Raw genomic sequence first — 16,265 nt, forward strand, 5'->3', positions numbered from 1 at the left:
TGCATTTCCCTTATACTAGTAGCTAATGAAGGTGAGCATCTTTTCATAAATTCTTTAAAGACCTTTTGTGTGAACAGAGCTGTGAGGTACCATCATTAACTTTTCTGAGGTCTTAACAATGAATTTTATAATCACATCCTAGGCTTCAACTTCAGATCATACTTTATTGAGAGTGCCCTAAGTTTAATCTTTGCTCAAACATTTAAGTTTTAGCACTGTCACCTGGAGAGTCTAGAAATCTTCAAAACTAGGAAGTCTTGCCTCCTTTTTATGTAACACTAGTGGCCCGGTGCATGAAATTCGTGCACGGGGAGGGGGTGGGGAGTGTCCCTCAGCCCGGCCTGCACCCTTTCCAATCTGGGACCCCTCGGGGGATGTCAGACTGTCAGTTTAGGCCCGATCCCACAGGAGTGAGGAAACCGGCAGTCTGACATCCTTCTTGCAATCCAGAACTGCTGGCTCCTAACCACTCACCCGCCTGACTGCCTGATCACCCCTAACCACTCTGCCTGCCGGCCTGATCGTCCCCAACTGCCCTTCCCGCCAGCCTGCTTGCCCCCAACTGCCCTACCCGCTGGCATGATCACCCCCAACTGCCCTCCCCTCCTGGCCTGATCGCCCCTAAGTGCCTTTGCCTTGGCCCCACCACCATGGCTTTGTCCAGGTCTCCTGGTCTAATTAGCATATTACCCTTTTATTAGTATAGAGGCCTGGTGCATGGGTGGGGGCTGGTTGGTCTGCCCTGAAGGGGGTCCCAGATCAGGGTCGGGGTCCCCTTGGGGAGAGGGGCTGGCCTGGGGTGGTTTGCAGGCTGGCCACGCCCCCATCGGGGTTAGGGTTCCCACTGAGGGGTGTGGGTTTCTGATGGGGGCATAGCCAGCCTGGGTGAGGAGCTGGGGGCTGTTTTCAGGCTGCCCACACCCCCATTGGGGTGACAGTCCCCGCTGGGGGAGGGGTGGGCCTGAGAAAGAGGCTGAGGGCCGTTTGCAGGCTGCCACGACCCCATTGGGGTGAGGGTCCCCGCTGGGGGTGTGGCCAGCCTGGGAGAGGGGCTGAGGGCCGTTTGGGGGTGGTATGCAGGCCGGCCAAGCCCCCGGCTTTTGTGTAAGGACATCCAGAAGGTCTCCCGGTCTAATTAGCATATTACTCTTTTATTAGTATAGATTCCTTTCTTTACCTTCTCTTTCTCTTCTCACATCTGACTATATAGTACTTTCAACATTTTGGCTTATTGTTCACTTCATTAGATATATATATATATTTTTTTTAACCTTTCAATTTACTGCAATTGATGTATTGCTAACCTTTCCAGCACCTTACAACAAAGACCACTTTCTTCAAGGTTTCCTCACTTTCTTTTAGGTCCTCACTGGCAGCCTACTCAATTTCTGAAATCCTACTACCAATTTATTCAAGGCTCTTTAGACTTTCATTAATACTCTTAAAAGACCTTACAGCTTTTACCCACTGCCCAGTTCCAAAAACACCATTACATTCCACGTTTTTTTAGGCAGCACACTCCTTCAGATATCAAAGTCAGTATTAGCTATCTACTGCTGCATAATAAATTAGCCCCAAACTTAGCAGCTTCACAAAGTTTCTTGGGTTAAGAATCTGGAGCAGCTTAGCTGGGTTGTTCTGGCTTGGGGTTTACATGAGATTGTTGTCAAGCTGTATGAGGACTGGGGCTTCAACTATTTGGAAGCTCAAATGAGACTGGAGGATTCACTTCCAAGCTTATTCATGATTGTTGTTAGGCCTCTGTTCCTCTCTTGTCCAGTGATCTCAGTTTCTTACTGTATGAGGCCCTCCAAAGGCTGTCTGAGTATGCAGATGAATTTCCCAGGCTAAGAAATGAGAGAGCACAAGGGCATGCACACCCAGGATGTAAGCCAAGGTGTCTTTTATAACCTAAGCTTTTCTTTTTAAATAAGGTATGACTGACATAAAAGACTGTTTCAAGTGTACAACATAATGATTCGATATTTGTATATACTGCAAAATGAGTGCCACAATAAGTCTAGTTAACATCCGTCACCATGCATAGCTACAAAATTTTTTCTTGTGATGAGAACTTTTAAGATCTCTCTCAGCAGCTTTCAAATAGGCAATACAATGTTATTAAGTATAATCCCCACACATTATATCCCCATGACTTATTTTGTAACTGGAAGTTTGTTCCTTTTTACTCATTCACCTAATTTTGAAAGTGGCATGCCACTATACATTATATTCTCATGACTTAATTTTATAACTGGAAATTTGTTCCCATTTACCCCCTCACCTAATCTTGAAAGTGGCATGTCATGACATCCTACATAATAAAAGGGTAATACGCAAATCAACTCAACAGCAGAACGACCAGTCACCATGACGAGCACTGACCACCAGGGAGCAAATGCTCAATGCAGGAGCTGCCCCCTGGTGGTCAGTGCGCTACCACAGGGGAGCGCTGCTCAGCCAGAGCCCTGAGCTGGGCTCATGGCTGGCAAGCGCAACGGCAGTGATGATAGCCTTTCCCACCTCCGTGGCAGCGCTAAGGATGTCCTACTGCCAGCTTGGAATGGCAGCACTAAGGATGTCCTAAGCCCAGCAGTTGGAAAGGACATCCCTCGAGGGCTCCTGGATTGCGAGAGGGTGCAGGCTGGGCTGAGGGACCCCCTCTCCCCCAGTGCACGAATGTTGTGCACCAGCTTCTAGTCTACTATATGTTCCTAGCTACCCAGACTAATACAATACGAAGACTTTGGTACAGTATGGATGGGGACTACCCAAGGATGTGGGTATGAGGAGGAAGAGATCATTGGGGGTCATCTTGGAGGCTACTATCTTAATTTATATGTTAATATTGTTATGTACTTAAAATTTAATACATATTTCCATCCCTGTAAGAAACTATTGCTATTTTAAACAGTGTGTCTTAAGATTTATCCACAATATTTACTTTTGTCAGTCTACATTTTTTTCTGTGTCTCCAAGTTTCCATATGGAGTAATTTTCCTTCTATTCTGCAGACTGTTTTGCATTTCCTTTAATTCAGATCTTCTGGTAAAATTCTATCAACTTATTTATCTAAAAATAGCTTTTTCTGAAAGATCTTTTCTTTGGTCATAGAATTCTAGGGTAGCAGTTATTTTTTCTCAGCACATTAAAAGTATTTTCTTCCATTTTCTTTTGAGAAATCATTTCTTTGTTATATCCTTACTTTGAAGGTATCATATCTTTTTTTTCTGGCTACAATAAGGAATATCTTTTTACCTTTGCTTTTCAACAGATTTACCAAGTATGGTTTTGTTTATATATTTTTTTCAGCTTGGAATTCACAAAATTTCTTGAGTCTGTAGCATGATACCCTTCATTGGTTTTAGGAAATTCTCAGCTATTATTACCTCCAGAATTACTTTCACCCCATTTTTTATTCTCTTTTTAAGAGTTAATGTATATGTATGCTAAACTTATTCACTGTATTCCATGTGTCCCTTTGCTTTTCTCTATATTTTCCATTCTTTAATATGTGTATTTTACACATATTATCATTTACTTTACAAATTCTGTCTTTTCCTTTTTTTAATCTAGTATTTTATCTAAACATTAAGCCCTTAATTCTTAATTTTTTCACATTATTCAGTTTTAGAATTTAATTTGGTTCTTAACAGTTCTGTCCTTCTTTTCAACTCTGACTTTTATATTTTTTAAACATAATATGCACAATATTTTAAAGTTTATGTCTGCTAACTCCATTATCTGGATTCCTCATGGGTCTGTTTATGTTGTCTACTAGAGGCCCAGGGCACGAAATTCGTACACTGGGGGGGTGGGGGTGGAGGGTGGGAGGGGTGTCCTTCAGCCCAGCCTGCACCCTCTCCAATCTGGGACTCCTTGGGTGATGTCTGACAGCCGGTTTAGGGATCGGGCCTAAACCAGCAGTTGGACATCCCTCTCACAATCCGGGACTGCTGGCTCCCAACTGCTCACCTGCCTGCCTGTCTGATTGCCCTTAACCGCTTCTGCCTGCCAGCCTGACCACCCCCTAACCACTCCCCTGCCAGCCGATCAACACCTAACTGCTCTCCTGCTGGCCCGATCGGCCCCAACTGCCCTGCCTTGCTGACTTGGTCCCTCCTCAACTGCCCTCCCCGATGGCCTGATCGCCCACAACTGCCCTCCCCTGCCGACCATCTTGTGGTGGCCATCTAGTGACCACATGAGGGCGGCCATCTTGTGCGAGGGCATGACGGTCAATTTGCTTATTACCTCTTTATTATATAGGATAGTTTCTCTTGGATTTCCTGCTCAATTGTCTGGCTGTTTTGTTGTTTTTAATTGAATGTCTAGAAATAAAACATTTTAGAGATAACCTGTGGTCCAGGAAGATGATTAACTTGTTTCTGGATAACAGCTAGGGGTATTACCAACCCTAGATTTCAATCAGAGACTAGTAAAAGTCAAAGTTGGGCTTCAGACCCTAAAAGACCAGTCAATTCCTCAACTGAGATCCACTAGCATCAGAGTCATGTGGGACATAGCATAATTGGAAATTTCCAGACTTACTGATTTAATTTTGGAGGAAGACACATTTTAATAAAAACTCCAGGTAATTTTATGCATACTAAAATTTAAAAATTACTTTATAAATAAATTACAACTACCTTAATAAAAAAATAAATGTATGATCTCCTAGCAGACTTGTTAAGCTTGTTTTCTTTCTACCTGTGTAAAGTTTCAGTGATTTTCTGTTTTGTTTTACTTTGCTTATCACACACCAATTTCAAAAAACTCCAACAAAACCTCTTTGAAAAAGTAATGACATGAAGTTGATGGATGATCCATTTACCATTAATAATAACATTTTGTCTGTATAATATGCCACATTTATTAAGGAAGAAAAGTGTACCATAAAGGTTAAAGTAATACTACAGTTTTAACACATTTGAAAATATTTCAGACACAGATTTTCCTTTACACCAGAAATAAAGTTCTTCTTCAGGGAAGTTTTATAGCTACTCTATCCTTTAAATGGTCAAAATACTCAATTCTCCAGCAATATAAGTAACATGATAGACCTTTTTATACATATAAGGCTAACATTCCTAAAAGAGAAGAATCCTAATTTTGAAATGACTATAAGAAAAAGCTGTGTGAAATTAAGGAACTATACTTAAAGTAAATTAAATCAAAGGTACATTCACATTCTATTTAGGAAAGAAGATTCAATTCTAACCTAAGCCATAAATATACAAATACAAATAAAAATAGTGAATATAGCAATTTCGTAGCATCTGTTCCAAATAAATTCAAATATGGTTTGGTTACTAGAGGTTTATACCCTGTGTTACATAAGTCACCTTTTTAATTCTTTCCATGTAGGAAAAAGAATCCCCAAATAATTATGCTCAGAGATCCTGGTTCTCCCCCCCAATTTTTCCCCCATGCTCCTCTTCATCCAAATACACTATCAAAAAATTGTGCAATTTTGACAGATCTACTTTAAGTATTGGATATTCTTCTACTATGGGATGACTTTTTAGTTCCATAAAGTAAAGAAAATTGGTCATTTTTAATTCTTCTAGATTATAATTGTAAAATTTAAAAATGAGGAATAAGAAAGATATCTGCTTATCATTAACAAGTCAATGGACCGGGAAGATGGCGGCATAGGTAAACACCGGAGACTGCCGCTGTGGACAACCACTTCAAAAATACAACTAAAAGTCGGAGCGGACATCAACCAGAACCACGGGAAGGCTGGCTGAGGAGAGTCTCTTCAACTAGAAGCAAAAACAACAGCATTCCGACGCTCAGCGGATGCGCAGTGTGGAAAATTTAAAGGTACGGTGCGGTGGTGAGGGTGCGCGCGCAAAGCGGGCTGGCGTCTGAGGGCGCGATTGTTGTTTTCAATCAGGAGCGAGTCTCAGACTCTGGGCTACAGATCCAGGCGAGTCTCTAGGGACCCAGACTCAAACGGGAGAAGCGGGACTGTCTGGCTACGGCCCCTCCGAGGTTTGCAGCAGTTGTTGGGACAGAGAGGCAGAGCCCCTGGGGACGGACTGAGAGCGGCCATAGCTGCTCCCTCCCCCCGCCCTGTTGAGCCCGCCCCGCCCAGGCCCTGCGCACAACCATTTGCCGACCGCCTCAGGCAAAGGCTGGAATAACGCCTCCCCAGAAGACAGACGTTTTCCACAGCTGATTCCTACAGCCAGTCGGCCTGGTGGTCAAATCCCTCTAGTGTTAACTACAACAATTAAGGCTTGGCTAGAACAAGACTGCGCACAGAGACCACAAGGGGGTGCACCAAGAAAGCATAAAAGATGCGGAGACAAAAAAACATGACAGAAATGGAGGTTATGGAGCTAAGAATCGCAATTTTGAGGGCTTGCCATAAATTTGTGCAGAGCCTCACGAAAACTAATGAGACCCTCGATGCTACGATAAAGAAATTAGAAAGTAAGCATACACGGACTGAAATAAAGAATATTATACCCAATAGCAGACCAGAGGAGCACAAGAATCAAACTAAAGATTCGACAAAAAACACCCAATTGGAAAAGCAAAATGAAAAAAGAATCCGAAAGTGTGAAGATAGTGTAAGGAGCCTCTGGGACAGCTTTAAGCGGTCTAATATCAGAATTATTGGAGTACCAGAAGATGAGAGACAGCAAGATATTGAAAACCTATTTCAAGAAATAATGGCAGAAAACTTCCCCCACCTGGAGAAAGAAATGGACTTACAGGTCCAAGAAGCACAGAGAACCCCAAACAAAAGGAATCCAAAGAGGACCACACCAAGACACATCATCATTAAAATGCCAAGAGCAAAAGACAAAGAGAAAATCTTAAAAGCAGCAAGAGAAAGAGGCTCAATTACCTACAAGGGAATACCCATACGACTGTCAGCTGATTTCTCAACAGAAACTTTGCAGGCCAGAAGGGAATGGCAAGAAATTTTCAAAGTGCTGAATACCAAGAACCTACAACCAAGATTACTTTATCCAGCAAAGCTATCATTCAGAATTGAAGGTCAGATAAAGAGCTTCACAGATAAGGAAAAACTAAAGGAGTTCATCACCGCCAAACCAGTATTATATGAAATGCTGAAAGGTATCCTTTAAGAAGAGGAAGAAGAAGAAAAAGGTAAAGATACAAATTGTGAACAACAAACATGCATCTATCAACAAGTGAATCTAAGAATCAAGTGAATAAATAACCTGATGTACAGAATGAACTGGTGATTATAATGAATCAGGGACATAGAAAGGGAATGGACTGACTATTCTTAGGGGAAAAGGGGTGTGGGAGATGCGGGAAGTGACTGGACAAAAATCATGCACCTATGGATGAACTCAGCGGGTGGGGAGTGAGGGTGGAGGGTGGGGTGGGAGCTGGAAGGAGGGGAGTTATGGGGGGAAAAAAGAGGAACAAATGTAATAATCTGAACAATAAAGATTAAAATAAATAAATAAATAAAAAAAATAAATAAAAACTCTAAAAAACAAAAAACAAAACAAAAAAAAACCAAACAAAACAAGTCAACAAACAACAGGTGCTGGTGAAAAAAAAGGAACCCTCATGCACTGCTGGTGGGAATGCTGACTGGTGTAGCCACTGTGGAAAACAGTATGGAGTTTCCTCAAAAAATTAAAAATGAAACTCCCATTTGACCCAGTAATTCCACTTCTAGAAATATATCCTAAGAAATAAGAAACACCATTAAGAAAGGATATATGCACCCCTATGTTCATTGCAGCACAATTTACAACACCTAAGATTTAGAAACAGCCTAAGTGCCCATCAGCAGATGAGTGAATTAAAAAACTGTGATACATCTACACAATGGAATACTATGCTGCTGTAAAAAAGCAAAAACTCTTACCATTTGCAACAGCATGGATGGACTTGGAGAGCATTATGCTAAGCGAAATAAGCCAGTCGGAGAAAGATAAATATCACATGATCTCACTCATTTGCGGAATATAATGAACAAAAATAAATAGATCCAGAGACAGAGAAGTATCAAACAGACCATCAAACCTCAGAGGGAAGGCAAGGAAGGATTCGGGGGGAGGTGACAAGAGATCAACCAAAAACCTTTATGTATGCATATAAGCATAACCAATGGACACAGACAGTAGGGGAGTGAGGGCATGTGCTGGGGGGATGGGAGTGGGTGGGGAGAGGTCAATGGGGAAAGGAGACATATGTAATACTTTAAACAAGAAAAAATTTAAATTAAAAAAAATTTCTTGATTGGAATGGACTCTAAAGACATGCCACTCTCAATTTTTGGGCTGGATAAGCCATTAGTGGTGGTGGTCTGTCTGTCTGTCTTTATTTTCTCTCTCTGTATACTTAAGAAGCTTTTTGAATGGTTCCTAGAAATCAGAGTCTTCATTCAGATGGAACTTGCCAGAAAGCTCCAAAGTACAATGATCCTTATCCATATGATCTAATGTTTTGGGCCTTTGAATTTGTTTGGGATGAAATTGGTTCAGTCGGAAATGTAAAATGTGATGAAAATGTAAAAAAATTATTTTGCTTATTCGTAAAAAATTCTATGCATATACTAAAAACAACTGAATTTTTTACTTTAAAGGGGTGATTTTTATAGTAAAAAAAGATGTGCATTTTCAGATTTTAAAAAAATTAGATTGCAATGTATTTTTTCAAGTTTTATTTTCTTTCTTATTTTCTAATTGTTTTGCCAAAAAAGCAGTGCCGCACATTGATTAAGAAAATAGTCAGGCTGCCTTAGTTTGTAAACTGATGTATCTCTAAAAGGCCCTGAATCTTTCTTACTTCTGTTCTCATTTCCTCATTTATAAAATGGAGATAATATTCCTCATAGGGTTTTCTGTGAGGATTAATTTAGTTAATAATGTATAGTAACCCTCTCTTATCCATGGTGGATACATCCCAGGACCCTCAGTGTATGCCTGAAACCATGAATACTAGTACTGAACCTATATATACTATGTTTTTCCCTTTACATACATACCTATAATAAAATTTATTTATAAATCAGGCATAGTAAAAGATTAACAATAACCAATATAACCTGGGTAAGTGCCAGCAAAATAGAGCCAGAAGGTATGAGCCCTAGCTGGTTTGGTTCAGTGGATAGAGTGCCGACCCGTGGACTGAAGAGTTCTGGGTTTGATTCTAACCAAGGGCACGTGCCCAGGTTGTGGGCTGGATTCCCAGTGGGGCGTGTGCAGGAGGCAGATGATTGGTGATTCTCTCTAATCATTGATGTTTCTATCTCTCTCTCCCTTCCTCTCTGAAATGAATAAAAATAAAATTACAAAAAAGGTGTGAGATTTCAACATGCTATGTAGAATGGCATGCAACTGAAAACTTATGAATTGTTTAATTCTTGAATTTTTCTATTTAATATTTTTGGATCATGGTTAACTATGGGTAACTGAAACCATGTAAAGCAAAACTGTGAGTAAAGAGGGATTACTTTTATGTGCTTGTAACAGTGGCTGGTATATAGTATATGATAGTTGTTATTGCACAGTATACAGTAACATTTTGCTGGTCTTTATCTCAAAGATAATTGACAAGGCTTCACAAGTCACTGAATTAACAATAAAATGTGAATTGTTCAAGAAAAACATTTCTAATCAGTTATTTTTAATATGTACCTTTCGTGCTATTGGTTCCTGACCTTCCATCAATGTATACCAGCTGACAAGTTTATTCCAGCCCTCAGTTGGCAACAGTATGTAATCCAATTCATCAATAAGATGCTCCTTAAGTGATTGGGCATCACCATCTGTAAAAGGGAAAACAAATTCAATACATAAAAAGAAACAACAGTACATACCTCTAAACACTCTGGTTGTATACATCACAAACTCATAAAAACTCATAAAAACTAATTAAAATATTTAAATAAGTTCTAAAGAAAGCTCTGAAGAGGCTCACATCTAAATCTATATATTTCAAAATAAACTGTTGCTTTAAAAAGTTCCAATGTTTAACATTAGTGAAGCAACAATGTTTAAAAACATAATTTTTCTTTTATTAGTCTCTAAAAAATATAGTAAGGTATAATTGTTAGCCAAGGGGCCTCAAAAAAAAGTGTTTTCCAAATATTTTCAGTATCAGAGATCTGTCACACGGTAATAGTTGTCATTCTAGCATTAGTTGATGAAGGAAACTCAAAAAACAAATCAATAACCTTTCACAATGACTCTAAAGTACATGGGGCTGGAAACCATGATGGAAATCACAAGAGGGCATCCTGTGAATCAGCTCATTATTCCAGAAGGCCCATAATCTAGAATCTTTCCTAGAGAAGAGTGGAAGTATTTTTTCAGATGTGATTCTAATTCTATGATCCACTTTCAAAATTCTGTTTAAACTAAAAATTTATTACAGAGCAGGCCAGAAATCTTGAATTATACCTATATCACATAGTCCTACTTAGAGATTCACTTATTATCTGGTCCTTTACATCAATTTTCAAAGTACAGACACAGAAATAGTTTATTAAGTTACAGACAACATAAAGGGGATCCTCTCATTCTGAGCCAGTCTTACATGATCAAGCATGGAAAACCAAATTGCTCTTGGTAGAATTTCAATAATAAGAACATACTATTCTTATTAGATATAAAAATATAAATTAAGCAAGAAGCAGGAAAAATGCTGAAGGGAATAAGAGAAGGTTATTTATTCTATCTAGGATCACCTCATGGTCGCCACAGAATCATACCAAATTTGAGAAAATATGTTTCATATAGAGCAGAAATGGAAAATCTCTGGTTTTTATAATATGGACCTCAATAGCAGATGTAAATGAAGTATTACTTTTTAAACTCAGTTTTTTTAAACCTTACTTGTCATTTTTAAATTCTTGATGAAAATTGAAATTTGTAACACATTTTCAGAACGTTCTGAAGATGATGGGAAATCATCTATGGGTAATGTACTATGATATATAACGCAGCAGATAACCATGTTATTTCAGTCATTCCTCAAAGCAATCCTATAAAATAGGTATTTTCCTTTTAGATTAAAAAATATATTCAGGGAAATTGAGTAACTTGCCCAAGATCATATATCCAGAAAATTGCAGGTATAGTAAAAAATGTTATTATAGAAAATCCTTTTATTTCAATTAATTGTCCACTATTATGAAATATCTCCATTTTTATTAGTAAACAGATTTAGGTATTTTTAACTTGCCCAAGGTCACACAGACAGAAAATTAGTGAGACTGGATTCAAATCCTTTTACTCTATCATCCATTTTCTTTCACTATAACAAAATGTTTCAAAGAAAACTTAGAAAAAAAAGTTTAAAATTAAGACTTCAATGCTGTTTTCCAATTCGAGAGTTGGAGTAAATGATTTTATTATATACCAGAATGTAAACAGTTATTTATATCTAGTAATCAAAATGAAATAATTATTTTTAAAGGGAGAAAACACCCCTAAAAACAGAATAGCTGATATCTGTTACTTTTGTGTTTACTGGTATATAATGGATATACAATAAACTGCACATATTTAAAATGTACAGTTTGATAAGTTTTGACATATCAATAACAGTGTGAAACCATCACCACTACCAAAATGAACATATCCATCACCTGCAAAGTTTTCCTTGTAGCCTTTTGTAATCTCTCCTTTCTGCCCATTGAAGTCAACCTTCCTATTGTCAGAAAACCACTTATTTGTGCTTTGTATATGAAAATTGTATCTGCTTTCTGCTAACATAGGTAAGTCTGCATTTTCTAGAATCTTAGCTAAAAATAACATGTACTGTTTTATACAGCTTCGTTTATGCTGCATAATTATCTTGAGATCCATTCATGATTTTATGTCTCAACAAGAGGCCCGGTGCACAGATTTGTGAACCAGTGGGGTTCCCCAGCTTGGCCTGTGCCCTCTTGCAATCTGGGACCCCTCGGGGGATGTCGGAATGCCAGTTTCGACCTGATCCCAATAGGCCAGGCGGAGGGACCCCACCGGTGCATGAATCCGTGCACCGGGCCTCTAGTATGCATATAAGATCTTTGGTGAATCTCTTCCCACCCTCCCCCTTCTCTCCGTTCCCTTGGAGATTCATCAGTATGTTCCATGTTTCCATGCCTGTGCGTTGAGTGCCTGCCCCCTGGTTGTCAGTGTGAGTCATAGCGACTGGTCGACCAGTCATATATGTGTGTGTGTGTGTATATATATATTTCATTCCTTTTAATTGCTCAGTAGGATTTCATTATCCTATCTAATAAAAGAGAAACATGGTAATTAGCCGTACCTCCGCTACCCTTCCCATTGGCTAATCAGGGCGATATGCAAATTAACTGCCAACCAAGATGGCGGCCGGCAGCCAGGAAGCTGACGCGAACAGGGAGGCTTGCTTGCTTCAATGACGGAGGAAGCCAAGCTTCCCCACCTGCCTTGCCGGCCTCTGAGCTGCAACTCTAAGAAACACTGTAACAAATATAGAAGCTAAACCAAACCCCAGAAACCTGCTTTAGTCAGCCAGGCTTCAGCCAGCAGGACCGCAACATTGTTTCAAATACAGAAGGTAAACAAAGGCCAGAAACCTGCTTTCAGCAGCCGAGGCCTCAGAGAGAGCTGGAGCTGAGCCTCAGAGCTAAAGCTGGCCCAGAATAAAAAAAAAAAAGAAAAAAGGACAGGTTGGGAGCTTCAGTCACCCGCCAGCCTGAAAACGGCCCTCAGCCCCTCACCCAGGCTGGCCAGGCACCCCAGTGGGGACCCCTACCCTAATCCAGGACACCCTTCAGGGCAAACCAGCCGGCCCCCACCCGTGCACCAGGCTTCTATCCTATATAGTAAAAGGGTAATATGCCTCCCGGCACCGGGATCAGCGTGACAGGGGGCAGCGACCAAACCCCCTGATCGCCCTGCGGCTCTGTGTGTGACAGGGGGTGGGGCCACAAGCTCCCTATCCACCCTGCTCTGTTCGTGATAGAGGAAGGCGCCCCAACCCCCTGATCGGTCCTGCTCTGTGCCTGATAGGGGGGAGCTCCCCAACCCCCTGATCGCCCTGCGGCTCTGTGTGTGACAGGGTGCGGCGCCCCAACCCCCTGATCGGCCCTGCTCTGTGTGTGACAGGGTGCGGTGCCCCAACTCCACCTACCCCCTCCCACGGGCTCTGTTCTGTGTGTGACTGGGTAGAGCCATAACCTCCCCATCGGCCCTGCCCTGAGTGTGACAGTGGCGGCGCCCCAACCCCCTGATCGGCCCTGCTCTGTGTGTGACAGGGTGCGGTGCCCCAAATCCCCCCCCACCCCACGGGCCCTGTTCTGTGTGTGACTGGGTAGAGCCATAACCTCCCCATCGGCCCTGCCCTGAGTGTGACAGTGGCGGCGCCACAACCCCCTGATCCACCCTGCTCTGTGTGTGACAGGGGGCGGTGCCCCAACTCCCCTATTGGCCCTACTCTGTGAGTGACAAGGGGGAGCTCCTCAACCCTCTGATGGGCCCTGCTCTGTGCGTGAAAGGGGGGAGCTCCCCAACCCCGATGGGCCCTGCTCTGTGCGTGACAGGGGGGAGCTCCCCAACCCCCTGATGGGCCCTGCTCTGTGCGTGACAGGGGGGAGCTCCTCAATCCCGATTGGCCCTGCTCTGTGCATGACAGGGGGGAGCTCCTCAACTTTCTGATCGGCCCTGCTCTGTGTGTGACAGGGTACGGAGCCCCAACCCCCCTGATTGGCCCTGCTCTGTGACAGGGGGTGGTGCCACAACTTCCCTATCGACCCTGCCTTGGGTATGACAGGGGGCGGTGCCCCAACCCCCCAATCGGCCGTACCCTGAGCGTGACTAGGGGTGGCATCGCAACCTCCCGATCCGCCCTGCTCTGTGCATGACAGGGGGCGGCGCCCCAACTCCCCAGTCGGCCCTGCTCTGAGCCTGACCAGGGGTTGCACCTAGGGATTGGGCCTCCCTCTGCCACCCGGGAGCGGGCCTAAGCCAGCAGGTCGTTATCTCCCGAGGGGTCCCAGACTGCGAGAGGGCACAGGCCGGGCTGAGGGACCCCCCCTTCCCCCCGAGTGCACAAATTTTTGTGCACCGGGCCTCTAGTATAGATATATTTGTTTATTCATTCAGCTGTTCATGGGCATTTTGGGTTGTTTCCAGTTTTTTCTATTACAAATAACACTGCTATAAACATTTGTGTACAAGTTTCCATACGAATAAATACTTTCACTTTTCTTAGGTGAATGCCTAAGAATGGAATGGTTGGTTCCTATGGTAAATATTCTTAGTGTTTTAGAAAATCGCCAGACTATATCACTCCCAGAAAGTGTATTAAAGTTCTACTTGCTCCACATCCATGTCAACACTTGGTATGGGGTCAGACTTTTAAATTTTAATTATTTTAATACATGTATTGTGGTTTTACTTTTCATTTCTTTAACCCTTTGCACTCCACTGTCCCCTCTCAGGGGACATCGGAATTCTAGCATATCATTCGGATGTCCCCTCTCAGGGGACATTGCAGTTTATTAATGATTACGGGGAATTGAGTTATTTCAACGCAACTTTTTGAGACATGCATGTTTCCCTGAAGTTTTATCTTGAAATGGCACAAGAAATTAAATCAAAATATCATAAAATTACTAAGATATATCAAGAAACGTCAGCGGGTTTTGTGTCGGATTAAACAATAAACTACATATTCCCGATGTGGGACAAAGAAAATGGGACTGCATTGTGTGTTCTAACAGGAAAACACCTGGTGGCAGGCGTCAAACCACTTATTACTGTCAAACATGCACTAATCAGCCTGCAATGCATATTGGGGAGTGTTACAAAACTTATCATACTGTACAAAATTATAAACAATAAAATATTGTTGTGTTTTTTTTTGCAAATATACATTCCTCGATGTCACCCAATTCATATAAGTCCATTATCATTATAATACGTTACTTGGTTCCAAAATTATACTAAATAATACGAGGGTCTGTAAATGCACGTTTCCGCCGCAAAGTAGCGTCGAGTAGCTGGTAGCCAATGTCCAGAATGGTTCGGAGTGCAAAGGGTTAATAACTAATAATGTTGAATATCTTTGCATATGCTTTTTGAAAACTTCTCTGGTGAAGCATCTGTTGAAATCTTTGCCCACATTTTCCACTGGGCTTTATTAATGCAAAGATCCAAGAATGTAAACATATGTTAGTGCTCCCCAACTTAAAAATGTCTGTATCCATTAGGAAAAACAATATACAACACAACATTCCCCCCAAAATAATAAGGTAGCACTTTCTAACTTACATTCTTCATTTAAGGTTTAAATAATAAACCTGTATTACATCATAAATGAAAAACAAAATTTGTCACGATACAAACTAATTTTAACAGAATAGTCTGAGTTCATTATATCAAATCTACAATACAAAGAAATTTCTAGTTTATCAATATATGTACATTAACATTTTCTGTGTTCCCTACATTGACTATAACATATTTGAAAGAAACTCATTTACAATTTGACTGAAAGAAGAAAATAATACCTTTGAGAAGTCCAGAGTTATCAATGGGTCCAGGATATACATTTTGATCTCCCATCTGGTATTTGTCCCAACTGTCAAAGCCAACATATTTTTTCCACTGTTTGAACCAGCGACTATCAACTAGGTACCTAAAAAAGAAAAATTGGTAAAGGAAAACCTGGAACTATAGGAACAGCACAGAAGCTATTTTTGATAAAGTAAACCTTCATTTTGCGGACCTCAATTTAACGAACTTTGGATTTTAATGAATAAAATTTCTGGTCTATATGTCATATGTGAAAATTAACACTTTGTTAATTTTAAAATGCTTTTAACCTTATAATTAAATTAACAGGTTATTTTTATTATTAATTCACTGTTCTTTTTAATAAATTTTAGTGAACAGGCCATATGTTGGAAAAAAACACTGTAGCAATTTCGCTGACATAAATATTACATATCTACAACTATAGCCTACATATTTAAATCCAAAAGTCACCGCTTATAAATAATGTTCGGTTAATTACTAGCACATAATCACATTGCATCGCCCTCAGTAACTGGTTCTGTTGTCACCTAGCCTGACTTTCTGCAGCAGTTTGAACACATACTGGGTGCGCTAGCCCCAGCCCTGTGCATTTGTTTACTGGGGTGACTGGTGAATACATGTACTTAGCAGATCTATTCATATAAATTTAAAATTACTGTAATACATATAGAAAAGTTTTCTGTGAAATTAAGCTTTTCATACATACTTAATTTTAATTACACACAAGTCTACATAAGCAAA

The 16,265-nt window shown here is 41.0% G+C and overlaps 1 protein-coding gene across 2 annotated transcripts in view; it reads right to left on the minus strand.

Moving 5' to 3' along the window:
* Nucleotides 1-16,265, minus strand: part of USP15 (ubiquitin specific peptidase 15) — a 120,666-nt gene that overhangs the window by 78,338 nt on the left and 26,063 nt on the right. For both annotated transcript variants that reach the window (XM_070409822.1, XM_070409821.1), the window contains exons 2-3: nt 15,497-15,624; nt 9,645-9,775 (exon numbers count right to left, since the gene is read on the minus strand). In XM_070409822.1, coding sequence (XP_070265923.1) covers nt 9,645-9,775; nt 15,497-15,624 — 259 coding nt within the window. The remainder of the gene's footprint in view (nt 1-9,644; nt 9,776-15,496; nt 15,625-16,265) is intronic.

Source organism: Myotis yumanensis, unplaced genomic scaffold (assembly GCF_028538775.1).
Source record: "Myotis yumanensis isolate MYYU_CA2020_CCGP unplaced genomic scaffold, mMyoYum1.0.hap1 SCAF_3, whole genome shotgun sequence".
NCBI lineage: Eukaryota > Metazoa > Chordata > Mammalia > Chiroptera > Vespertilionidae > Myotis > Myotis yumanensis.